This window comes from Cricetulus griseus, chromosome 2 (genome assembly GCF_003668045.3).
Source record: "Cricetulus griseus strain 17A/GY chromosome 2, alternate assembly CriGri-PICRH-1.0, whole genome shotgun sequence".
Classification (NCBI taxonomy): Eukaryota; Metazoa; Chordata; class Mammalia; order Rodentia; family Cricetidae; genus Cricetulus; species Cricetulus griseus.
The window spans coordinates 292,372,636-292,400,060 of NC_048595.1; the positions used below are offsets into that span (position 1 = coordinate 292,372,636).

General features: G+C 42.5%; 1 protein-coding gene across 4 annotated transcripts; it reads right to left on the reverse strand.

Moving 5' to 3' along the window:
• Positions 1-1,004: 1,004 nt before the first annotated feature.
• Positions 1,005-26,737, reverse strand: Cep43 (centrosomal protein 43). 4 transcript variants are annotated; one of them, XM_035440446.1, is made up of 13 exons: positions 26,566-26,737; positions 26,272-26,325; positions 22,599-22,653; positions 22,096-22,184; positions 21,571-21,708; positions 20,727-20,807; positions 18,526-18,585; positions 12,617-12,843; positions 11,652-11,764; positions 10,055-10,123; positions 6,307-6,346; positions 5,309-5,405; positions 1,005-2,999 (listed from the first exon to the last, which is right to left on the reverse strand). In XM_035440446.1, the coding sequence occupies exons 1-13, from the start codon at positions 26,671-26,673 to the stop codon at positions 2,925-2,927; spliced, it is 1,206 nt and encodes a 401-aa protein (XP_035296337.1). In that variant the 5' UTR covers positions 26,674-26,737; the 3' UTR covers positions 1,005-2,924. The 4 variants fall into 4 exon arrangements, with proteins under 4 accessions (XP_035296337.1, XP_027256938.1, XP_027256940.1 ...); XM_027401137.2 differs by having other exon boundaries at positions 12,617-12,846; positions 26,566-26,736; XM_027401139.2 differs by lacking the exon at positions 18,526-18,585.
• Between the last annotated feature and the right edge of the window lie 688 nt (positions 26,738-27,425).

Genomic DNA, 27,425 nt, shown 5'->3' on the forward strand with positions numbered 1-27,425 from the left:
GCTTAGGCTAAAATATCCTCTGTACTTCATCTCCCCACTAATACCTTCCCTAGCGCAAGGGCCTAGAAGCATGGTGTATTAATGCACAGAGGCAGAGAACCATGGGGATCACTTCCTAGTCTGGTGACCAGAGCTGGGGCTGGACACCTCTCTCCAGGAGAGCTGTTTCTGCTCTCCTGACTCTGCCCTATTACAAAAACCATTATTAAGTATATACTAGGGTCCAAATACTGTTTTAGATAAACTAGTTTTTAGAAAAGCTCCTGTTCTTCTGGAGCATCCAGACAACAAACAAGGACACGGACCACTCCAGAGTGTGAGTGCTGTGTGGTGACCTCCCAATCAGAACACCCCCTTCTGTAGGGAGAAGGCTAAGAAAACTTGTAGACTCAGGAAGTTTAGAAAGCTACAAAGCTGGTGCAGCTCCCCTCCCCAAGGCTAGACATGCAGTACAGTTGCTAGGAGGAGACTAGTAGAGCTGCTCCAAGTTGACTGGGAAGCTCCAAGCATGCTGGACGTAAGTAGTCATATGTGCTGGTGTGGGCGCCTGGAAATATAGCTATACTAAACCAGACCTGAAGAGTTTCTTTGGTCTGTTGTTTGGCATCCTATCTAGAGTGAATGAACTGTTCATATCTTCCATAATAATGAGGCAAATAAAACACAAGGATAAATATCAATGTAGAGAGGGGCCCCTAGTCTAGTGTTCAGATTTCTCTGATAACTAGCCTTGTGTGGCTCCAGGAAGCCACTTCAGACAAGGAGAGGCGAATACAGCAACTTGAGCAGCTGAGGGTGCATGGGCTGCAGTGCTCAACCCTACACAGTGTACAGAGGCTTGAGCCGGACTGAGGCAAGAGGGAGGCAGGAGAAATATCTGCATGGTAAACCACTACACCACTGCTGCAATAAGAGAGCAGGAGAACTGCTCATCAAACTAAATGGCATAAACACTTCACAAATCAAAGTCCTGTTAGCTCAACATAACAAACGCCAAGGTGAAATACAGGTGACCACTGATCAACACTTTAATTCATTTCAAACAAAAGAAACATTACTATATGCAGACCCTGTTCAAGTTTAACAGGTTAACAATACCTAGGCAGGGAATACTTGGAAACAGCTTCCTGCTTGTTGAATTTCACATTGTTCAGAATTATTCAATACCTTTATGTAGTGCTGACCACAAAGTTGCAGTTTGGCTTTTTCACTCCACGTTCTCAAGAATTAGCAAAATGTCAGTCACTGGGTAATAGAAAGTGACAAATTTCATATCTGACTGTTGGAAAGTCTTCCTCAAATATAAAAAGCCACATCCTGCCATGCTTGAAGGTCAGTTCACTCACTTGTAGTGCCTACCAACTATTAAATCATACAGCTGCTCCAGACCCCAGGGGCCCACCGGCTCCAGTGTGCTTACAAAGCAGTGAAGAGACGACACAGGGTAGTGCAGTTTCTAACAAGCAGACAGTGTCCTCATACAGCACTGTTTCTAAGAGTACAGCATGAAAAGACAGACAGCACCATGTCAGGGCAGACTGAGGACAGAAATACACAGGGGCTTCCAGGCCACACGGTCCATTTTCTGTCCTACTTCCTCTTGATGTTTATAGTTCAGTTTCACTCAAGTTTTAAGAAGCCAGACTCTACTGTCAGAAAGAGATCTTTACTACATTTTCATTTCCTCTGAACTCTCAGTCTGATGAATGTCACTAGCTCTACTTAGCAATAATGGAATGGAAAGTGGCACTGATACACAGCCTCTGCTCACTTATTCAACATGGATGGATTTCTAATTTCTCTTTTTTATTAATAAAGGTAACTTTTAACAGTCACAATTGAAATAAAATGTATCAAAGTTTCACAACTCCTAAATTTTACTTAGCTGCGTTATGACTGTACATGAATAGGACTGAGTTTCCTCCTTGCACAATTAAGTATTTTAGCATTACAAACACCAGCAGCCTACATCCCTGAAACTCTACTACAATATGATCTAAATATGCCAGAAATTCTATTATTGGCTCTATTTTTAAAGGACTACATGCAATTATGTACAGTATACAAAGTTTGTCAAACTGGATATACATGGTCTTAGGCCATTACTACTATTTCATTCCAATTTGGATTTAAATATAATCAACTTACAGATCTGAAATAAAAGCATTGCTTAATGGTTTCAGATGCATTTTGGTACTGAATGTTTCAAGGCATCTTTAGAAATAAATTAAGACTGTAATGAAGTAATCTGTGTCTACAGTTGCTTACAGACAGCAGGATGAAATGTGACCTTAAACTTTAACTGTTATTGACAAGTCTATGAACTACGTCCTAACCACTTCTAGTTTAAAACAAGCAAAACTAATAGCACAGAGTACTTATAATATAACCTTAATGGTCTAACAGACCTTCCAAATGGAAGGAAATACAAAATAAAGTTCACACATCCAATTTAGTTTGAACTGATACACTTCAGCATCACAGATTTATCAGGTCAGTTCGCCAACTTCGGGCTAACTCACCTCATGTACATTAAGTGGGTTAGCTTTCCGTGGCTAATGTGAGGTTTCAGAGATCTCTGCAGCAGCCAGAGATACAGTGACAAACTGCGGCTGTACTGACCCCGCTTTCTGCTCTTTAACACTGGTATTTCAGGGGTTTCCTTGCTATAATGCACCTGAATATAGACAAGCTCCTTGGCGATATACAGCTAAACCAAATGAAGAGTATTAACCTCCTAGACATGGGCTCATATAGGAAGTATTTTGTTTACTAAACTGAAAAGTTAACTTTTAAAAATATCTGCAGTCTTTGAAATGCAAGGCACCAGCAGGAGCGTACATTCCAGCAAGAGTGACTGACTGGGGGCCACGGAGCCGACAAGTCTGTTCTCTTCTGTTGGTCAGAATACTTCCTTTTCCTGTCTATGCAACGTCTTCCAGATAATCCGCCACATCACTGAGCTGGGAAACAGTCAGGTCCTGAGTGAGGTCATCGAGCTTTGTTGTCCAAAACAAAGAAAAGAATCAGTCTACAACACAGTCTGAATCAATCTGTAAAAGCATATTGTTATAATTGATTTATCTTCTGTAACCTGCTGAGAACGGAGTTAACAGGAGAAGGGAGGGATAGGGACACACAATACTGAGTGAAAACAGGTTCCTCTCCAAATGCTTTGACACTCACTCTCTTAAGATTCATTTGGCCCTTTACACTTTCCCATTTTGTTATTCTTTGGATAAAAGGAAATATCAGAAATAAAATCATTTTAAATACATCACGCTCGTTCCTCCTTCCTGGTCAAACATTAGTCTTAGTATACAACTATCTGTACAAACACAATTATTGGGAACCTTAAAGTCATTACAATTCTTTTGAAAGCTGTTTTCTTCCCCCAGTTGATTTTGTTCCCTTTGATTTTTTGTTTTTTGAGACAGGGTTTCTCTATGTAACAGTCCTAGCTGTCCTGGAACTCGCTCTGTAGACCAGGCTGCCCTTGAATTCACAGAGATCCGCCTGCCTCTGCCTCCCTGGTGCTGGGATTAAAGGCCTCGCCACCACCACCTGGCCCGAATCATTACATTTTAAAAAATGAAACTCAGAAAAGCCCACATACTGAGAACTTGGGCTTTTTTACTCTCACCACTATAAATAATGAATTCATTAAGGTATTGCATTTTATTTGCAAAACAATTGAATCCTGTATTAATGCTAACTTTAGACTAGAGGCAAGAAAGAAGAAAACCTATGGATAAAAAGTGACCTTTCACAATCTACAGTTAGCTGAGGAGCTTTTAGTGTTGATATAAAGCAAGGGAAGACCACAGCAAATGGGACTGTTTTTTGTTTCTATTTTACAGTGTGCTTTAATGTACAGCAATGCTGCTGACTTTGTATGACTTTGTGCCTATGCTCAGTCTGTTAATCAGTTCTAAAAGCTTCAAGGCAGACTCCTTCGTATTTTATATGTATTTTGATAAAGCTAGTCAAATGTCAATTTGACTTCTTCCTTCCCTTTTTCTAGCCTGATTGCTTTGGCTAGGACCTCCTGCACTATGCTAAATCAAAGCACTGAAAATGTTGAATATTGTGAAAATTTGAAAACCGGTAGTTGTTCAGAATCCTCATTTTCCTCTCTCCCTCTCCCTCCCAGTCAGTGCTACCTGCCGCTAGGGCTCAAACCCAAGGCCACATGCTTGCTACACAAGTGCTCACTGCTAACCCTTCATCTGTTCTGAAACCTGTGATATTACCACGAAGCTGACCTCCAACATAAGTTACATCACAAACAATCCTCAGTAGTTTTTAGTAAGACCTCACATTGTTTGCCTCTTACTGATGACAAATGGTGAAAAGGCGAGAGAAGGGCCAAATATTTGCTTATATACTGGGTTAGTAATTAGAGATGATCTCTTACCTATTGTCATTTAAGTATCAATACTTTCACCTTAAAAGAAACTGAGATGAAGCTAGGCATAGTGGTACACACTTTTAGTCCCAGCACTTGGGAATTGGAGGTAGGAGGATCTCTGTGAGTTTGAGGCCAGCCTGGTCTACAGAGTAAGTTCCAGGACAGACAAACCAAACACCAACAGAAAACCCACAAAAGAGACTGAGACGAAAGCCCCATGCTTACCTAAGACACCTGAAAGATGGAGGCAGGAGACTTGGTTCAAGTTTGAGGCCTTCCTAGGCTACATACTGAGTTCAAGGCCACCCTGGGACTTATAACCAGGATCTTCTCTCAAAGAATCCAAACCAGAAAACGAAGACACTTAATCTGAACACAGCCTACATCCCCTCATCTGGAAGGGAGGCAGCAGCCGTCTCCTAGCCGCACTGCACTCAGGGGATGAAAGGCAGACCTGTCAGGCTGCCAACAACAGAGGCGTCATAGCTCGTCTCGTCTCTACTCCATGAAAAGCTCCACTGTGGACTTTACATCAAAAGGCTTTCAAAGCAAAGCCAGCTGCTCTCTTGCCTTCTGAAGCTCTGCCTCAACCTTGCCTTGGCCAGCCTGAAAGGATCAGATTTCCCATGGACACACCCTCACTTTTAACTCCCAGTGAGACACATTTGATGCCACCCTTAACCCAGGCCTGCCAGAGTACAAATACCAAATAATGACAGCTGTGAGTCACATATCCTTCAAGGTTTTCTTCAGACTTAGACAAGGGAACTATCATGAACTTTTTCTAATTTTCAACCATTTTTTTTTAAACTAGTCATATAAATTTGCTAAGCCTCATAGCAAATCAACAAGTCAATAAATGGACAGAGGCACCCACAGACTGTGCTAGCACCTTACTTTATCACTGGTGTTGACATCGTCTACTCCCATGGAAAGGTCTTCTTCAATTTCTTCACCAATACTTAACTCACTTCTTTCTGAGCGATGGCTGGCACTAATGTGGAGAGGGAAAAAATGAAAATGAGCTCTAAAGTATAACTGCCATGGAAAAGTATAGTTTCCAGAGATTTTAACCCTATAGGTAACATGCAACATTAAACGTCAATCTCATATACATCATCTAGGAAAACTCACAAGGCAACAGTGGCTATCACACAGAAAACTTGCATTTCTCAACTGTCACTCACCACATGCTATTCTTAGCTCTAAAATACAGTACAATAAATTACTGTAATAAATAGACATTTCTAATCAAGAAACTGTCAAAATTCGAGGCATATAATTTAAATTTTCTGATTACATCTATAACAAATATTACTTTCATATTAGTAGGCAATTCATAAACTTACCTCCAACAAAATGTTAAGTAATGTCACGTTGAAGAAGGCAGTTTTGTTTAACACAAACATAGACAATGTCCACCACAAAGACAAAAGGACACAAGAAAAGTCAGGATAAAGGCCGGGCGTTGGTGGCGCACGACTTTAATCCCAGCACTCGGGAGGCAGAGGCAGGTGGATCTCTGTGGGTTCGAGTCCAGCCTGGTCTCAGAGCGAGTGCCAGGATAGGCTCCAAAGCGACACAGAGAAACCCTGTCTCAAAAACCAAAAAGTCAGGGTAAGCTACTGACTTGGTTTCAAATTAACAGGCCAATCCCAGGTTCATTTCTTTATCTTACTATTTCCAACTTTCCCAACACAACATACATATTCGTCTGTATTCTAATGTAAGAAGTTGTCACTCCAAAACGTAATTTTGGTTGAACTATCTGTTTGTTCTTTCAGTCAACATGAATAAGAGAATCAAAGACAAAGTAAATCCTAATGTAATTTTGCCATGCCTGTATGCAGAAAGTATTTAAAAAATTTACATAGTCACTTCAAGGTTTTTCTTACCTATTAAAATCATCAACATAATCTTCATCTTCTCCAGTTCCTGGTAATCAGTTTAAGAAAAGAAATGTTATTACACACAGGAAAATACTTGTTTTAAATAAGTGTGTTCCCTGCCAAAACAATACATTACTGAATATTACTTCATGGAAAACATAAGTACCAAAATAGTATTTAAAATTTTTTGAGATTTATTTATTTTTATAGGTATGAATATTTTGCCTGCATATATAGTATGTATGTATAACATGTGTGTGCTTGGTGCCCTAGGAAAAGAGTCTTGGAGTTCTTGGAAGCAGAGTTACAGATGGTGGTGAACCACCATGTGGGCACTGTGAAATGAACCTGGTTCCTCTGCAATAATAACACATACGCCTGACCACTGAGCCATCAGCAACAACAACAACAACAAAAATTGCAGTCAATCAACCCTTCAGTAGTATTTTTACACTGCATAAAAAGAAGGAAAATAATAAAAGCTGTTCAAGTGATTCTACTACATGCTAAAAAATAAATACCTTTTGGTGTTCTAGATTCAGGAAGGTGGCAGCTCACAGTGATTAGTCCCATGACCTAATGAAGCACAGCTGGGGTGGAGCTCAATGGCAGAACACTTGCTTAGCATATTCATGGACCTGGGCTCTATCCTCATCATCACAAAAATAGGACAAGTGACACACAACAGTAAGGCACCACCAACTTCTTTAGTCACCTTTTTTCCAACTGCCATGCCTTTCAACAAGCAAGTTTGTTCAAAATGTAAAAACAATCACAAGGTGTGAAGAGGCAATAGAGCATGTGGGCCCATCACTTGGAAGGGGCCCTTGGCACCCTTTTTTGGGCGTGTCCAAGCATAATCAGGTGCCAACCACAAGCTCTGAATTCACAAGAGGTTCCAAATGCAAAGTGGCCACAGGAGGAAGAGCTGTTACAATGCAGAAGTGCCTCAAGCTTACTCACATACACAGGGCTGAGGGGAGCACCTACAAGAAGCAACCTACATCTCTCAATGACAACTAACAGCAAATGACCTGTAATAACAACAAACACCACAAAATATGTGCTGGGAACTGCATGTGGTTTGCAAAGCCTGAACTTGCTACTCTATTGAATTTGTTATAGTTTACAACTCTTGCCTGTTGTAAACTTTTGTCTCTATCTTTACTACAAATCACATATATTTATGTAATGTACAGCCTGTCTTAACATGTACAGTGTAAAATAATTAGCACAGTACAGCTTGTTAATACTTCAAGTCATGCATTTTTAATTAAATTTTGTGGCACGAACACAAGATCTCAGAAAAATTCAAGTATTTAATATACTATCCTAACTATAGTCACCATGCTGGATGTTTAATCTCTAGAAGGGGTCGTCTGTCTAGCACAGTCTCATTATGTAGACTGGCTGGCCTCAAACTCAGAGATCTACCTGCCTTTGCTTCCCTAATGCTAAGATCAAAGGCGTATGCCACACCAGCTCATTTGCCTACTTTTAATTCTTCCATTGAAGCCAAAATAGATTGGGTTCTGAAGCATTATTTGTAAATTGGTTCTATGCAATCCAATTTTGTTTCCCACTGGAATGGTATTTAAATGATGTCCAAGGATAACACAGTGGCTGAAGACCCTGAGTAATAAATATACCCAGACTCTAGCACTTGTGTTCATCATCTGTAAAACAGGACACAACCTGCTTCCCAGGATAACATCAAAAGCAGTTTCTTCCTAGGGTGAGAGGGCACACCACTGACACTGACCTGCATGAACTCAGGACACATCTATGCTTCTCAGAGTATCTACAATCTTGTCATGCACAGTTACAGCAACAACAAAGCTCAAAAGACTACTCTGTAGAGCCATCACACCAGATTATTCATTTCTACTCAATCTGGGAAGTGCTGTGCTTGCCCTGTACAGCTACCCAAATCTCAACTCAAAAGAGGTGTGCCCAGAGGCCAGCAGAGGGCGAGATGGAGCAGTGACCTCCCCTCTCCTCCTCTCCCACAGCCTTTAGTCAGTTCCACCTTACCAGCAGAATAGGGAACCCACACTTTCATCAGAGAACAGGAGCAATGACAAGGGAAGCCCAAAGGCTTGACACCAGGTGAACCACCACCAGGTGAGACAGGAATGAAGAGGGAAGAGCAGCACCTGAGGTGTCATGTTCAAGGAAGGGGCAAAGACTCCTGCAGTGCAAGTGTAAAGGGCTTCCCAGTAGGTGTGAACACATCTCATGGGGAGGAAGCAGGGAAGGAGAGTAGGCCCACCTAGCTGGCCAGCCAGCAACCAGGAGGCACAGCAGTTACCAGGGTTCCAGGGCAACCAGCAGCTCAGGGAACATCTATTCTTCTGCAAATGGCTACAAATGGGGAAGAAAGTAACACAAAAGGAACACTAGCATTTGAGACACCCCTGAGCCAGGCACTGTACTTCTATGTATGCAGACATGTTTAAATCCTATTTTCTCAGGGCTGGAGAGATGGCTCTGAGGTTGAGAGCACTGACTGCTCTTCCAGAGGTCCTGAGTTCAATTCCCAGCAACCACATGGTGGCTCACAACCATCTGTAATAAGACTTGGCGCCCTCTTCTGGCATGCAGAATAATAATAAATAAATCTTTAAATAAGTAATAAAAAATAAAATAGAAATAATAAATAAATCTTTTTTAAAAATCCTATTTACAGCTGGGCCTTGGTGGCACACGCCTTTAATCCCAGGATTCAGGAGGCAGAGGCAGGAGGATTTCTGTGAGTTCGAGGCCAGTCTAGTCTCCAGAGCGAGTGCCAGGATAGGCTCCAAAGCTACACAGAGAAAACCTGTCTCGAAAAAACAAAACAAAACAAAACAACCCCCCCCCCAAAAAAAACCACACACACACACACACAAATCCTATTTACTCTTCAAAGTGAGGTAATGTTATTGGACCCACTTAACAGAGAAGCACAGGGGACCCCAAGTCAGGGCTATAGCTGGGATGTTCATGTAAACCTACCTACCCACTTTTCCCCTGGGTCCTGTGCACTATATCCAGGGTGTTTGGTTAGAAACAGGAGGGCAGTCTGTACTGTCCCATGCCATGCCCATGTTCACAAAGTACACAGGAAACATGGTACTTTCTCCCTGGTCTACCCGAGAAGCAGTGCTCTCAGACAGAGCAACCTAGCATCACATCACATCCATAGAGGACACCCAGCTTTACCACTTCCTTCAGGTCAGTGAGAGAGGAAGGCTCTGAGGCCATCCTGTGACACCTGTTTGCAGTGTGCCCAGAACTCAGTTTTGTGTACACTGACTCTTCCTCCCATAGGAGTCTGTTTACTTACATCTGCTCCAAATAATACAACAGCCCATGCCACAGCTGAACTCTCACATCTGAGCCCTGTAGCAGACGGATGGACTCCCTGTGGTCTGGGTGCTGAACTCACAGCACCCAGAGAACAGCTCGGTTGCTGTCACCACTTCACCCATGTTCACTGAAACCTTTGTTATACAGCTCTGTCTGGATCACCAGGCCCAGCCACAGCCTCTTCCAGAGGCCTTCCTCAAAAGCCCAGTCCAGGGCCTTCCCCTACCACAGTCTGGACATGAAGACAAAGGATGGTGCAACTTGTTGCCACCGTCCCCTGGCACAGGGCTAACTCTGGATGCATACTAACTCTCCAACACCTGCTGAATGACAGCAGGACGGTTCTTCCATGTAGACCTGGAAAAGGTTTTCAACAACCACACTAAAACTGAAATACAGTTACCTAGCCCAAGTGATCCGATTTTCTCACTGACCAACTTCAGATCCTTTAGGACGGTGCTTCCTCTTTTACCTGCAGACGGGAAAGAGCACTGTGTGAAAGAATTCAGGGCAACATTCTCTAAGCCACACCAAGCATTTACACCCTAAGAGTATGAAAGCCTAGAGGTAAAATTATCAGTAGAGGCTACAATCATGTGTTATGGAGAGAAATCAGATCATACTATTCTTTATTAGAACACAACCACCAAAATAAAAATGCACACAAAACCTAGTACTGTGAACTCCAAGTGGACTACCTGAGGAAGTCCTGCTGATGCTCTGCACACCAGGTTAAATACCAGCTGACTATGACAGGGTGATATCCACATATGCTTTCCCAGGGTGAGGATGGGATGAGATGGGATGGCATAGTGCAGGAAGCTGGCTATCCTTTCACCTTGCTAGCAACCTCTCCTCTGTTCACATAAAAATGTCAGACACAAGTCCCTGATGGCAGAATGACTATGATGATCACTCTATCACAAAACTTCTTTTAAAATTTAAGTTATTTTAAGGGTTTATGAGGCATGACTTACAAGTTACAAATGTTTTCTGTCTTGGAAGGGGACAGCACCTAACACTCATCTTAGGTTGACAATACTCCTATGAAAACTCTACTGGAGATGCCTAACCTACCAGCCCAGCCCAGCCCAGTCCAGCAGTACTCGGTAGAGGCTATTTACCTTCCCCAGTGATCATGTGGCTCATCAACATGTTGATAAAACACAGAGGGATGTGCATACTGCAGCCAGGGAAAACCAAGACTAAATTTGAAGTATTATGTATGACTTCTGTGTAAAATTTAGAAATTGTATATGTATACCTACTGATGGTCTAAAGCATTTAAAAAGTCAGCTTCCGAAAACTATGTTGATAGCATAGCAAAAAAGAATACAAATGGTGGAGAATACTGACTACATTAAGAGTGGCAAAATATTGTCCATCTCATTAAAATGGAGATTTTTCTAAAACAACAACCCCCCCAAACCAAACCAAACAAACAAAACTACAACAATAAAACCCCCAATCTATATTAATTGTTATTACATATGACTGGCTAATTTTTTTTTTTTTGACCTGACACAAATAATCACTTCCTTCCTCAACTTACTTTGGGTCATGGTATTTTATCACAGCAACAAACACCACACTTATCCGAAAAAAACAAACAACAAACAACAACAACTAACCTGGTAGAGTGATATCTTGTTTATATCCTAACAAATAAAGCTTGCCTGAAGATCACGTTGGGCGCCAACATGTAGCATGAGTTCTAATAGGTCTTAATAATAAAAGCCTGGAGTCAGATACAGAGGAAAATGCTGAAAGATCAGACAGACAAGGAGCAAGTCACAGCCACCTTTACCTCGCTAACTTCCCAGCTGAAAAGAGATTGAGCTCCTGTCTCCTCCCACCTCCTCACTTCCTGCCTATCTGTACTGACCTCCAGACCTCTACGGTTATCTAGTGGCTAGCTCTGCCCTCTGATCTTCAGGCAAGCTTTATTTGTTAGAGTATAAACAAGATATCATTACAACCTGGAGTATTCAAGTACTTACTCTCAGTATCTGTTAATGAAGGGGCTCCTGCCAGGGAGCTGAGACCACTCCTGAAGGGGGGTATGTCAGAGAGTGAGGCCAGACTTCCAACGTGCTTCCTAGGTTCATTTCTCCTAACAGGAAGCAATTAATAGTTAAATGATAATTTCAGGCCTTATCACTATAGTCTTTTATTCTGTAAACATAAAAAAGCAATTTAAATATGCATCTAATGGTTGACATGAAGATTTTACAGATTGAAAACCATACAGCACACCTACAGGACAATGCAGACTGCAGACGTGCAGTTACAGATGCATAAGATTGTCAGTGAAGCACCAGCTCCCCTAAATTCCCAACTGTTTACTATCTCTCAGCCAAGTGGACCTTCAACTATCTAGGAGCTCCTTCAGAAGCCCCCTCCATCTTTTGAAACACAAAAGACAGTACAAGAATCAACAAATAAGCATTTCCTCTCAAATGCATACTGTTCAGGAAGCGCAGAGCCCTTCTAACCTTCAGAGGCTGTTTCATCACAACTTCATGCATTCCAGTCAGCTCCGTCCTAACTTCCCAGGCACTGCCATCAGTGTCTACCCTGGCCACCCCCTCCATTCCATTGACAACTCCTCCCTGGAGTCTACCACAGGGCAGCACTCCAGCAATACTGTTACCTTATTCTAAATCCCCAGGTGTTCCCTTATATTAGCAAGCATCCACACATGCACAAACTGAAACTCTGATACAGCTCCTATCACACAGTGAGTACCTGATACAGACTCATCTGGTGAAAATGGCTCATCTGGTGCCTTCAATAATTCTGGCATTATTTTATAACATACTAGGTTTTACTGACACAAAACTAGGTTTATGGATTCAATAATTATATAGTTATTAGCAAATCATTAGTTTTAAAATATAAAATGAAAGCATTTTAGATTTTATTTTTAAATCATAAGTCAGATGATCCAAAGAAGTCTACTCACCAACCATAGGTTTTTTCTGGCTTAGGAATGGGATCATCAAAGAAAGAGTCTCCTTCTGCATCATCTTCCTCCCCACAAAGAACACCTTTGTCTTTTGCATCTAAAGTGCTGCTGCTCAAGAAGGACGCGATTCGTGTCTCCTGGGCCAGGGAGTGAAGGCTGCTCTTGCTCCTTGGCTCTGATAAGGAGATACTACTGGGCTCGCTCTGACTGCTCTCGCTGTTGGTCTTCTAAGAAAGATGGAGGGAGGGAGAGGTCTCCGTGGTGATAAAACTTCTAAGATATCTTAAACAATAGTCAACATAGGTGTGTGTGTGTGTGTGTGTGTGTGTGTGTGTGCGTGCGTGTGTGTGTGTGTGTGTGTGTGTGTGCGTGCGTGTGTGTGTGTGTGCGCGCGTGTGTGTGTGTGTGCGTGTGTGTGTGCGCGTGCGTGCGTGCGCGCGTGTGAACACCTGTGCTTTCAACAGCAGGAACTACAGTGTCGTCCTATGCTTTCCCACTTCATTCCCAGGCTTCCTGACATGGACAGCTTTCCAATGGTAAAATGTTAAAGAAGATGTTTACACTATTTCTTTCCTTCTTTCTAAATGAAAATGTTTTTAGTGTGTATCCCACTTAGAAACTTTCTCATTTATAAATAGCTTTCCTTTTTCATCCTATATGTATGTATGTCACCGCTGCATAAAATATCTTAATACATTTTCAACTTGAAACCAGGAGAGAGCATTAAAGTTAAGAAGACTGTCACAAAATAAACTAAATTGCACTATTCATGAGAAGGGAGAGTAGTTTTCTACACAGCACCAATGAAAGCCTCAAGGTAAAAGCCATGACCTTTGAATGCTCACATTTCCAAAAAGCAGATCTGGCTATCACAATTACCTTAATTCAGGCTTGCTGGGCTATTTACTAATCCTGTACTTCATGTACATCCACAAGCAGGCACATAAATCTTAAACCAACACTAAAATTTCCTATTGAGGAAGCACTTCTATTCCTGCCCCACTGACAGATAGTAAGGTTAGCATGAACTATCAGTGTGTTTGGTTTACCCTGACGACCACAGCATAGTTTTAGTCTGTATCTGGCCTTTGTTTTTTGAGACAGGGTTTCTCTGTGTAGCTCTAGCTGTCCTGGAACTCAGTCTGTAGACCAGGCTGGCCTCGAACTCAGAGATTCACCTGCCTTTGCCTCCCAAGAGCTAGGATTAAAGGTGTGTGCCACCATTGCCTGGTTTTATCAAATAGTAACAAAAATAATGGCAGTATTAAGAGCAGTGACTGAAAATTACAGAAAATTCTCAAATGCTCACTCAATCTCCAGACTATGCTATGCATGTAGGATGTATTAGCTATATGGATTCAAAGGCAATGTATGTAACTTGCTAAAACCTCAGGTAGTTAAACTGCAAAATGAACGTCAGATTAGCTACCCTCTTTCCTCTCTTTTTGAGACATGGACTCATGCAGCACAGGTGGCCTTGAAGTGGCTGATTAGCTGAGGATGACCTTGAACCCCATCTCCTTGCTCTTGCCTCCCAATGACTGGAATTATATCACATCCAGCTGACGTTAGTTCTTAATACTCAGGCTATACCATTAGAGTGAGTTACATGAAACTGTATTTAATGTAGGCTGGATGCACAATTTGCAAAGGGCTGGTTCTTCATGTTACAGAGTGTGATGTCGTAACAGATTCCTGCAATGCCTGAGGTAAGGAACCTGGCAAGTGCCTGTTCTGGGTCATTAACTGTGTGATCTTATGGAATGTTTTCTGATATGACTTTCATCAGGAATTAAATAAGGTCAGTATGTGCATTAAGTTACAAACAGGCTGGGACAGAGCTCATTAGCAGCAAGGCAAGAAGCTGGGCTGTAAAGAAGTGGAGTAGACCAACACATAAGGCACTATGCAGGGACTGTTCTATGTTTCCACATGCAGAGAGCATAGCATGTCTTAGGATGCACACTTATGATTTTAGACCTGAGGCCTTGGTTAGTTTCCAGAGGCAAGTTTTAGGGACTTAAATGGAGCTATACAATCTATGGGCTATTAATAGTGCTAGACTAATGATCATAAAGAGATGTTCAGAAAAATAAATTATCCACGCTAATCTTTTAAACAATGTAGGCAATTTCCAAGGAGGTAGTTTAAAAATTTCCTTACAACTTTCTTCAAGTTCACTTGGTATTGTGAAATACAGAAGTATAATGTGTTTACATATACCTAAATTAGATTCACATCAGTTTCAATTGCTGATTTGAACAGTGCTCAAACTCACTTCCTAAAGCACACAGAAGTGAGTCCCCACAGACACAAATGATGCCAGAGCCTGTGTTGGGCAGGGAGGCAGAGACAGCCAGAGCCATAAGGTAAAGACCACTCCCCAGGCTTGCCTTCCACTCAATGCAGCCAAGAGAGACGCTTTCCTTCTGCCCTGACTGCAGACTGGGGAACAGGCCGTGGTTTCCATCTCCCAGCGTAAACTTTGGTACAGAAGCTGAGGAAAGTCACAGCTGTCTGTTACATGACACTTGGCCTCGTCATTTTATAAGAGTTCAGGGACTTACTGAACAGCACTGCATCAGCCACTCCCTTCCAGGGAGCTCAGGATTAACAAACTGTATGGCAAATTATGATAAAAAGGTTTTCAAAATTTTAGTATAAATTTTTCCAATAAAACACAATCAAAAATTCAATCATTTAAAAATAAAAGAAAATGAGCATCAAAGAAAGGTTTCTCAAAGGAAAATACTATTTATCTAATAGCCAAAAATTGAATTATTGCTACAAAGTCTTTAGGAACCTGAAAGGGGCTTAGGTGTGGCTCAAAGGGAATAGGACTTGCTGGCACAGAGGCCTCAACTCTCAGTACTGAGGGGGGAAAAGGGATAATATAATTTGTGTTTCCAAAATAAAAGTTTAATGTGTACTATTCACAAGAAGACAAAATGTTTCAGTTTTACAAATATCTTCAAACCTTTACCTGCAGTATTTCTTTTCCCTACCCAGGCCTTGTATCACCCTCTGCCTTCTCTTCCTCCTCCATTCTGCCAAATGCAACTTTTGATTCGTGACTTTTACTTATGAAGTTTTCTTTTATTACTTCTAATATTTACTAACAAAGTATTGAAAATTTTTATTACTATTAAAATGGGCACTAAACTTACAAAATTTAATTTGCTCCTCACAATGAATCTGTAAACCTCCAGTGTTCCCGTCTACAGCCATCTACGTCTTACACACACTTGGCAGAAACATGGCCTTCTGGAGCCATCACAAGACAGAACGGCTGGCCCCTGCATAGGTGTCTCAACCTTGTTCCCTCAGCTCTCTTGTCCCTAGCAGCTCACAGACTCATATGAGAGCCAGTGCCAAAGTTCAAATCCAGAAGCTCAAGAGATAGGGATCACTGGGCTAGGTAAGTGCCAGTTTCCAACTTTGTACCTACCATTCATGTTGGGGAATGAATAAATAGAAAGATAACACTCAATATAGAAAATCCTGAGGTGACAGCCACAGACACAAACAAACCTAGCCTGAAAGACACATACAATGTGATTGTGACCAATGTCCAAAATCAACATGAAGTTGAATTTATTCAAGAATTGTGAAAATGAATAATGACTTATGAAATGTCATAAAGTGACTCAATATACATTAGCCTGGAAACTAATGAAGGATAACTTCTCATATAAACATTAGCAGCAAGATACAAAGTACTTCATTCTAGAACCAAAGGTGCTTCAGGAAAGTGACTGCAGCAATCCTGAGGCTTCAAAGGTCCACCCCACCCTACCACAGTCAGAAAGTCAACAAAACCATCTTGGTTTGCTTTTCCCATCAAAGGTAAAGACCCCAAAATCCAGAACTTCTGTGAAATTTGCTGTAACTCCTTTCTGCTGAGTTTCTGAGACAGGGTCTCACTATATAGTCCAGGCTGACCTAGAACTCAGCACACAGCCCAGACTGGCTTTGAATGGTCAATCCTCCTGCCTATGATTTCAACAGCTGGGAAACAGGCCCACACCACTTCACCTGGCTGTTCTAGTTCTCACAGTCACCGTATTTTAAGGAACATTTTTTGTTAATTCTTTTGAGAATTTCACATAATGTATTTTGAACATATTCACCCTGCCTCTCCTCCCTTCCCATCCAACTGAGTTTCCTTCTCCCCCACTGCCTGCATCAAGTCCAGTATGTTGTCCAACTAGTCTTGGAAGTAGGGTTTCTTCATACTAATTTCTTAGACAACTGAGATATTATTTGGTGAACCAAAATGGTAATACAAAAATATAATTACAGGCGCTACTTAGTGTTAGTAGCTGGGTGTTGGTGGTGCATGCCTTTAATCCCAGCACTCAGGAGGCAGAGGCAGGCGGATCTCTGTGAGTTCGAGGCCAGCCTGGTCTCCAGAGCGAGTGCCAGGATAGGCTCCAAAGCTACACAGAGAAACCCTGTCTCGAAAAAACCAAAAAAATAAAAAATAAGAAAGTGTGAGTAGATGGTGCTAAGGCTCATGCTATTTACAGCCAGTGAGATAGATGTCTCAGCAGGCAAGCGCCTGCCCCAAGCCTGGCATCCCGAGCTCCATCCCCAGGACCCACATGATGAAAGAAGAGCTTACTCTTACGCTGTTCTCTGACTTCATGTGTACTGTGGTACATGTTCAACTATATGAACACACATAAATAGTTAAATGCAAAAAACAATCTAATTTATTAAAGAACTCATTTAATTTTTACCCTCTCTGTATTCTGAATCTATCCATTCTATTTTTTTTTTTTTTTAGATTTTATTTATTTATTATGTATACAGTCTTCTGCCTGCATGCCAGAGGGCCCCAGATCTCATTCAAGGTGGCTGTGAGCCGCCATGTGGTTGCCGGGAATTGACTCAGGACCTCTGGAAGAGCAGTCAGTGCTCTTGACCACTGAGCCATCTCTCCAGCCCCCTATTTATTGTTTCTTAATAACAAGAACAAAGCCCCTTTACTGAAATTATTGCTTGAAAACCTTACACACATCAGTTACACTTACACATGCATGCACACAAGCACACACATATTTAAAACTATGCTGTTTGGTTTCCTGAGACAGGTCTCAGTATTGTAGCCCTGGCTGGCCTCAGAGTTGCCGCAATCGTCCGCTTCTGTCTCCCGAGTGCTGGGATTAAAGGCATGTGCCACCAATGCCTGGCTCAATGAATCTTAATAACACAAACTACAGATTAATATCCTTATATAAGTCTCAAGGTGTCCCACCTTTCCAGTTAGACAAACAAAGTCATCTTCACTATGCAAATGTTCCAAAAGTAGGTACTGGACAATGGAACATCTTTTCATTGAACAATGCATGAAGAAGAGTGATTATAAAGAGAGTTTGCCTTTGAAATCATTATAACTCAAAAACCAGTTAACAGAGAAAAATGTAAGTTAAAAAATAAAAGCCTTTTTTATTTTTGAAGTTTTAATTTAGGAAAATGTCTAGGCATCAGACTCCACACAGGACTGAGGGACCTCTGAGAACTGATTTCTTTCTTCCTTTTTTAAAACACCACACTCCTTTGCATCTATTTCTTTTTTTCATTACTGAGGACTGAGACTGAACCTGGGGCTTAGTCCATGCCAGTCCAGTGTACATCTGTACATACAGTCTACATCTGTACATACAGTGTATACCACTCAACTATATCTCCAGCCTATTTAGTGACCTTTTAGTTTTAGACAAGATTGCACTAAATTGCCGAGGCTGGCCTTGAACTGCAGTCCTTCATCACCCTCTTAAGTAGCTTGGATGACAGTAATATTTAAAGAAAGCTTAGAACCCAGGCCAACAGGGCCCCATGAGTCTGAGGGCCGCCTCAGCCTCAGCACAGGCTGCTTTCTCTTCTGCTCTCATGCATGTTACCTTGTCACCAGACTTCTGCCCGCTTGTCTTCTTCTTACCTTGGCCTTTATACCTTGGTATCTGAGCATGAGAATAAAATGACATTTTACCATAAAACATAAATCTTTAAAATTAACTAACTCATTACCAAACTAGTGATGACTCCTACTAGACAGACTCTGTAGATGGACAAGCTAACTCTAGGCTGCTGGCTCTCAACCATCAGCCTCTTTCTGTGTATGCAGCTGGCTCCTTTCCACTGCTCTAGTTCCACTCCACACTGGCCTAGAGAGAGTCCCAGGCAGCTTGCTGAGGGCTTGTCTGGCATGACTCCACCTCCTCAGAAGCTTGTAAAGCTAATCCTTGGCTACAACTTCCCAGCATCCCTCACACTCACACTCTGTGGGCTCACAAGGTGGCTGAGGACTAATTGGGGGGGGGGGGGACTTTAGCTTATCCAATGGAGTTGATAATCAAGGATGTATTTTTGACAGACCCCAGCCCCTGCAGCTAGTAAGGATCTTAGGTATTTTAAGAGGCTACTCCAATCTCAGCTCACGACACAGGAGACTACACTGAAAAGAAATGAAAGGTGGCAGACATGTGTTGTTCCCCAAACTAGGAGAGACACGGCCCTCTCTACACCAGACTTTGAGACTGTTCTGTAAGAATTTATAGCAACATTTCTTAAAACACTTTGGAATATCATCACAACTCTAAAATATAGCATGCAGTAACAGATTTCATTATGGTTTTTCTTGAGGATAAATTTTACATGGAATGTCAGTACCACTCCTAAAAATAATTCATGAGGAAGTGGATTTCCAAGCAGTTCAATGCCTCAAGTATTGATACATATTTTTGGAATGTTGTTTTTTCTAATATTTGACATTTTCATGGAAAATATGTTTCTTCTACAGGCTCTTTTTCATCATGTATAGGGATCTGTAAAAGTTACTCATGACCTGATATCACCAGGGTTACAGCTTTCCGTAAGCATCAAGGGAAAGAAAAATCTTTAAACACTCTTAGCTGAAAAGGCCTGGCCGTCTCAGGGGAGCCACACTAACAGAAGAACCCTGCTGGCTACAAATAGGAAATTTCTAGCTTTGGCTTTCAAAACTTAAAAAGGAACAAACTGTCAAAGAACAAGCCATAGGTAACAGCAGTGCCCTGTGCGTGCCTAGGCACTTAGCAGTGTGATCACAAGCTCTACAGGTCACCTTATTTAAAATTCATGTCCTGCCCAGAAGCCACAGGAAGCCTTGTGCTGGGATGGACTCCACACCACCTTTCTGTCCCCATGGAAGAGCACAGAGTACAATGCTGGGCTCTGATTAACTGAAGTGCAGCCTACCCACCTCCTAAGAACCCTGAATATGTTGAAAGCCCAACCCTAAGGTAGTGAGAGTGTAAGAGGGGCTTCTGGGGAGTAACTGGATCAAGAGTGGAGCACCTGTGCATGGATTACAGGCTTACTGGGCTTCCTTCTCCTCCCACCACACAAGGATGTGTACAAGGTCCCAGCAATGGGGTGTACACCAGATACCAAACCTGCCAGTGCCTCAGTCTGTGAGGAATCAGTGTCTACTGTCATAAGCCACACCGCCTGTGGTAGTTCACAACTAAGATAGGACCCAACCCATTATTTCACAGGACAACTAGAATCAATCAGGATGTACTCTAGCCAGCCATGGGAGACCATCACTTTTTCATTACATCTTCTACTATTTAAATATTAACTCCATGTTTTCCTTCTTTGTGTAGTATTCCTGAAATCAGGTATTATCTTTAATACCATGCACACACACATACATACAACCATAGTATACTTTCCTATAAATCTTGTCAAAAATAGTTCATTAATATTTAAATACCACCATGATTCCAAATCTGGCCATCTAAAAGTCTACAAAACTCAACTACAACATTTTATATTCTGGAACCTCATACTCTCCAGCTCAGAGTTTATGCAAAGTAAGAAAAGCCTCCTTATTAATGCAATACAAAAATATTCTAAGTATCAATGTCCTCTGAGATACAAAATTCAAAATTACCAATGACACAAAAGAAGCAACTTAAAAAAAAAAAAAACTACTTAATTACCTTTAAGAAACTTTAAAATGATTTGTCACAAAAGAAAATTTACAGGTAACAGGTAAGAAGAGCAGAGCCCCAGGTGTCAGCCACAGTGCCCGCCTCTCTGTCCAGCGTAGACTCACCTTACTTGGGGTAGAGTTGGCGCTTATTTTTCCTTCGGGTGACTTTGATGGAGGATGTCCATCAGACAGATCCAATGCACCCTAAAAATCAGTGGAAACTGAAACTGAAGCGTTACCATGCCAATTACCTTCAACATTACCTTAGTATTTAAGAACACTATGTTGACATTCTTCACAAATACCTTTATTAGATTGTCCTCTAATGTGAATACATATATGCCACCTGCAAACTATTTCCAATCACCTGCAAACTATTTCCCTTGGCCACCCTATCTACAACTGTGAGTGCCCGCCCAGTCACCTTTCCATCATGACTTCCTGGTTCCCACGCCCTTCTCTCTCGACTAACGTTAATGACTCTGTGATTCTCAAAGGTGGATTTTCCTTCCCTTCTGTGTTTGCTTCCCGGTTTCATTTTATGTCAACCAAAAATATCTAATTGCTCAAGGAAAGCAACACAGGGCTGGTGAGAGGAGTCCTCCGACCACTGTGTGGACACACTGACCTAATAGTAACAACAATTAGCATGGATGCCTTCCACGCTGAGTGACCCATTTATAACTGAGGCCATGGATAGGTAACATGGTCAAGGTCAACAGCTGGTCTGTCTGGCTCCTGAACACAACATTCTGAGGACCAACAGCCAAGACAGGTATGCAGGTCTATCTGCATATTTTACTTTTAATTAAAATATTTACATACCATCTCAGTCCATTTCGTTTCATTTTAAGGAATACCTTCTTTTTGTGCAAGTCTCAATTCCTTATGCATGCACTCATCTCCATGACTTAGCTAAGCAGCCAGTTACTAAAATAAGAGAGAAAGGGTAGCACAGGGCACTCACTTCCGCATTGGCAGGCCCTTTCTCTTTCTGTTGACAGCGTCGAATCACTTCTAACAATAAGGGTCCACCTACAGTGCCTTCTGCTTCAATGATACCCAAATCTCGGGCTAAGTTCTCCCGACCTTCAAGACCTTGAAGCTAGAAAAAAAGATTTAGGTGTGGAAAATATAGCAGAAGCAGTCAGGTGAGAAAGAATTTTAGGGACTTAAAGACATCTCTAAAGTCAAAGAGGCTAACTGTGTATCCGAATGAATTTTGGCCATTTTACACAGAACATCTATGTGTAAGGTCTCCCCCGACAGCTGCAGTGTAACATCTTAGGAGGATCAACTCTACAGGAGCATTCCTTTCTTAGAAGCTTCAAGTTACACAAACCAACTCCGGCAGCTTTTAGAAACACAATCTAACAAACACAAGAAATAATCTAAATGTAAGCAACAGTGGAGTGTGCAACATCCTTAACTTTCAGCTCAGTATTCACTCTGCAGAGATTTCACAGGATAGACGCAAAACCATTTTTCTTACTGTACTAGTTTCAGGATGGAAAACAGCCAAAGTGAAGTCAAGGTTAAAAAACTGAAGAAATTCTGCGACGAGACTAGCCACTAAACGACCTGTAAAGACCAAGAAAAAGACTTGTGAACAAAGCCCGGAGAACTCTCACTTTTCTTTGTGGCCTAAAGCATTCTATGGGAAGAATTAAGTTTCTAAATTCTTTAAAATCAAGTTATTTCTTCTCTGATTAATTCATTTACGTACAAAAATCCCAGTCTTCCCATTTTCTTTTTCCATTTAGGATCAGCAATCTGCAACTGTAGGATTTCATAAATAGACCTCAGTGTTTGACTTTCTGTACTAAGTCAGACACAGTGTTATACTCCTATATAAAGCCAGCCTTGCGCAAGGAGGTCACTGAGGGTTAGAGGCCAGCATGAGCCACAGAGGGATACTATTTTTCTCCCAAATATCGACAGAATTTTAAAACTCAGAGGCAGATGCAATAAATAAACACAAGAATAACATCTTACCATCTTTTGTATTTAAAAACTTTTTCAAGCTCTCATTGACCAAAGGAGTTTTGTTCTGTTAAAAATAAGAGAAATATTTTAAGTGTTAATATGTTTATCCTAAAGTAACTAAAAAGCATACATTAATGTTCTCTTTGTCCCACTGCCGAAGATTATTATTAGTAAGTGAGCAAACAGAAAGTGGAAAGTACACCCTCCAGAGTGGACAGCAGACTAAACTGAGTGTCAACGGCCACGTTTACTTTTAACAAAGACATAAAGAATATATACATTGCCATTCATAAACATGGTTTCATGAAATCCATTTTATAATTGTTTACTTAGAATAGGACTTGCTTTGTGCTACTTAATAACTTTTCAAGTTAATGAAACTAAATCTCACATGAAGATATTTATTCTCAACTTTTTAAATCATTTTTTCCTTTGCTGGGGACTGGATTCAAGGCCTTGCACATGACAGGCAAGAACTCTATACCTGCTTATACCACCTGTATCTTCAACATTTCACAACTTAACTGCTTTTGAAATCATTTATCTACGAATATTTATGTGGTATTACTTTAACTCTGTATTTCAAGTACATGCAATTTGAAATTTATCATCTTAGATATCTACCACTTGCAACATACACATTCTAATTCCAAATTAATCAGTAGTATATGACATGACTTTGTGTGGTCATTGACCAACTTATTTCTTTGGATTACAGATATGAACAAGCATAGTAAAAAACACTTCTTGCAAATGGAGTCTGTGGTGACCGTTCAGAGCGAGGCTAAGGTAGGTAACATGATGGGCTTCCTTAGGCAGACTCACATATTGGTGATGGAAATACAGAAAGGCACGGATACTTTGGAAAACAGTTTGGAGGATGTTTGTTTATTTTTAGGTTACCATACCCTCAGCATGTGAGCTACGAATTCTACTCTCAAATATTTTCTCCAAATAAATTCCAGACCCCAGCAAAGATCTGGACATGACCATCACAGTAGCCTTTTCTACAAGTGAAAAACAGGACAACTCGAAGGTGACATCAAAGCGTAGATGGCTACACAAATGATCAATAGCCACTCAATGACAAATGGGACAACCTAGATTTCCTGAAATCAGGATTAAATGGAGTAATAACATACACTACTGCATTATGCTGAATAAAAGATCCTAGGCCTAAAAAAGTTTTCATCAGCCGGGTGTTGGTGGTCCATGCCTTTAATCCCAGCACTCGGGAGGCAGAGGCAGGCAGATCTCTGTGAATTCAAGGCCAGCCTGGTCTCCAGAGCGAGTGCCAGGATAGGCTCCAAAGCTACACAGAGAAACCCTGTCTCAAAAAAAAAAAACAAAAAAACAAAACAAAACAAAAACGTTCCCATCAGTGTGGCTTTGAGCATTATATGATGTTGAGAAGGCAGTTTACAAGGAAATAAGGAAAATTAAAGGATTGTATCCATAGTCTTTTTCCTGGCTGTGCAGTTCACGTCCTGAAAATGTTAAAGTTTATCAAATCTGGCATTTTAAAGTGTGAGTCTACAGAAACAACTGTATCTTGTTAAAATGAAAGAGGGAGAAATATCACACAAGTACATGGTCTAGAGAGTTTAAAACAATTAACTGAACTAGTCAAAGAAAACGGAAGGACAAAATCAGGTATGTACTACAAATGGGCATCCCAGGACAATAAAGACTTGAGAGAAATGATGAGGGGCGCAGACAAAGAGTGAAGAGTTGGAAGCCACTCTAGAAAAGTCATAGCAAGCAAGCCCAAGTAAGACAGGCAGCAGACCCTCCCTCACACACTGTCAGGAGACAATTGGGCAAGGATGGGGCCAGCCTGGAGAACTGGGAATGCCAGTCTATGGACAGTCTAACATACAGGTCTGGAGCTCAGGAGGAGAGGGAGGTATGTACTAAAGATGTGAAGATGAAGTTCTAAGTGGTGCCAAGGTTACCACGGGGAAGCTGCTGAAGCATAAGTACCTATGGTATGCAGGAAAGAGATTTTGCTAAAGAAACTGAGGAGTGGGCAAAAGAAAAACCCAATAGAAAAAAGGCTCCCAAATTCAAAAGATTCCCCACAAGGAAAGAGGAAGTGACATCTGATGCTGGGATGATCGAGTACAGGGAGAACTAAAGTACTTTGAGGATAGCAGTAGTATATTTACATTTTTAATGGAGTAAGAGGTACCTGGTGATAAACAACAGGAAATATGAATATTCTTTCAAATCTTAGTGGTCAAAAAAGTAGGGAAAAAATGAGGAAAAGAAAACTATTTTAAGAGCAATTCAACATTTTCATGCTCAAAAGAGCCAGGAGATTGGAGTAGAGAATACATGGACAATAACACCAGACAAATTATATTTGGCAAGACAGAGCCTTTTTTCTCCTAAAACATGACAGATCCACACAGACACGGGTAATCTTTGCCTGACCTGACAGGTTGGGGACAGCAGCAACAGGACACGGAGTTAGGACCCAGTAACTTCTATTCCACCGAGAGGAAGACAGGCCATCCGAACAGAGTGAAGATAAGAGAGCTAAAGTGAAGGTGACCAGATGGGCACTAAAGGCCCCCACTCCACTCAAGTTAGCACCCCACTCTGCAGCTGCAAGGAGTCATGTGGTGAAGGGACTTTTCTTGGGCAATGCTTACACAGAAATAGGAGGAGGAGACAGTCTGCTGACTTCAAAGCTCATCACTATGTAACTAGACAGCAAAGAAATACGGGTTTCTGAGGTGTGGACAGTGGGATCTAGCCCTGTCAAGAACCAATATGAAAGATGCTGCAGACAAAAAGGCAAAGCAGCAAGAGGCTGAACAGTTAGGGTAGATATGCATGCAGGTCCACGGAGATGGGAGGGATGGGAGGCAGATCCTCCAGCAAGGAGTTATAGGACATTTACTCAGGAAGGTCGCTGGGACTTGGGGCAAACAGAAAAGCCAAGTAACCGTTTAAAAACACGGGTTTTACTGGTTTTTTTTTTTTTTTCTTGGAGATGCTTTTTATCATAATTGAATGGTCAGATTTTTAACCCACTAGTCAGCTTGGGGACAGGTTGCATTGTCCATTCCTTACCACCAAGACACTCACAGAGTGTACCAGCTTGTTAAAAGTTCAGAGTAAAAACCCTGCAGGTCATTCACTGAGACCGTTTCAAGCAACTCCCATGGGTGAGACCTAGCTATTATGGTCTGCCAGAATTAACTGTGGCACTTGAAGTGCCACCCTAACATGCAAAAACAAACAAACAAACAAACAAAACAAAAAAAAACAAAAAAAAACCCACCACCACCAACAACAACAAAAAACCGGCACAGAAGAAGGGAAAAGAGACGCAATCCTTAACCGTTCCACGTTATCTCCAGCTAGTCATTAAACCATTTCAAATTGGCTTTTTAATCTGTGAGAAACGGGGAGTTTAGAAGTGTGGTCCCGGGCTGGAGAGATGGAAGGCTCGGCGGTTAAGAGCATCGGCTGGCTGCTCTTCCAGATGGACCCGGGTTCAATTCCCAGCAACCCAGAGAACAGCTCACACAAACTGTCTGTGACTCCAGTTGAGAGGATCTGACACCTTTACACCAATGCACACAAAACAAAGTTAAATTCTTAAAAAACAAAAAACAAAAAACAAAAAAACAAAGAAGTATGGTCCCGGCGAGGTCTGGGAATCGCTTACCTCCACCTTTTCTTGCTCTTCCAGAGCCAAGAACACAGCCGCTCTGAGTTCAGCCTTTAAAGGAAACACACACAAGTCAGTCGGGCAAGCCTGAGGCGAGCCGCCATCTAAGCCACAGGTACGGGCGCGAGGGTGCTCGCCGCGGGCGGCGGCGTGGGGAGGTCCCGGGCCGCTCCGCGCCCCACACCCGGGCCCACGAACTCAGGACCAGGCCCGCCCCGCGCCCGCCGTCCCGCGCCCGCCCAAGCCGCGAGCCTCCCCGGAGCCTCCCCGGAGGCTGGCCCCGCGCCGCACCTTGATGCGGTTGAGGACGCCGCTGTTCTCCAACGTCTGCACCAGCAGGTCCCGCAGCTCCGTGTCCTCCTCGGCCACCACCGCGGCTGTCGCTGCCGTCGCCGCCATCTTGGTTCTCCAAGACAACCACCCAAGCCGCGCTAACGGCCAACAGCGGCCGCGGAAGCCACAGGGGGCGCGAGCGCGCAGTCGCAACCCCGCCCCTCACGCCGTGGGTGGGTAAGTCACAGGGGGCGGGGCCTCCGGGGCATCGTGATGTAGGGGGCGGGGCCTCTGGGTTTCATGACGTGAAGGGGCGGGCCCTGCTGAACGCGAGGGGGACACTCGAGTCTAGGAGCCGTCTGTGGGCGGAGCTGCAGGGGCGGGACGGGATTTTGGCGACGCCCTCTTCATTGATTAGGAGCGTCATTAAATTGCACTTGATTTTCCCGGTTACGGCGAGAATCTACTGGCCCAAACCTCTAACTTAGAGGGTGGTGGTGAGATAAGGGCTCTGGTTGGGAGGAGCGAGGAGAGCCTCGGGGCGGGAGGGGCGGAGACTCCTGGGGGGCGTGGTGAACTGCGGGCGGGGCCTGGCTGGGGCGCTGCCTCTTCCCGGTGGCGGTGAGCAGTGTGTGTGTGTTCTGTTGTTGCCTCTGTGAGCGTGTACACACTCAGAGTCGGTTTTGCCGGGCGGCGGGGTGTGATGTCTCTGGTATCTTTTGCTCTTCTGAGTTCTTTTGAAAGAGCAATCGGCCAGGAGTGGAAACTCCATGCTGCGCTGTGCACGGGAAGCCTGAACAAAGTGTTGGCTTGGAACTTCACCGAGATTCCGGTACCGGTCCGTAATAATTCGGATTCATTCCCAACCACGCAGGTGG

Excerpts from the sequence above, each read along its gene's own strand:
- Cep43 (XM_027401137.2), bottom strand. The coding sequence starts at position 26,673 with ATGGCGGCGACGGCAGCGACAGCCGCGGTGGTGGCCGAGGAGGACACG. Across the intron at positions 21,709-22,095 it reads TCCATCCTGAAACTAGTACA|CTTCAAGGTCTTGAAGGTCG; the intron begins GTAAGAAAAATG and ends CTTTTTTTCTAG. Across the intron at positions 6,347-10,054 it reads AATCGGATCACTTGGGCTAG|GAACTGGAGAAGATGAAGAT; the intron begins GTAACTGTATTT and ends ACTGATTACCAG.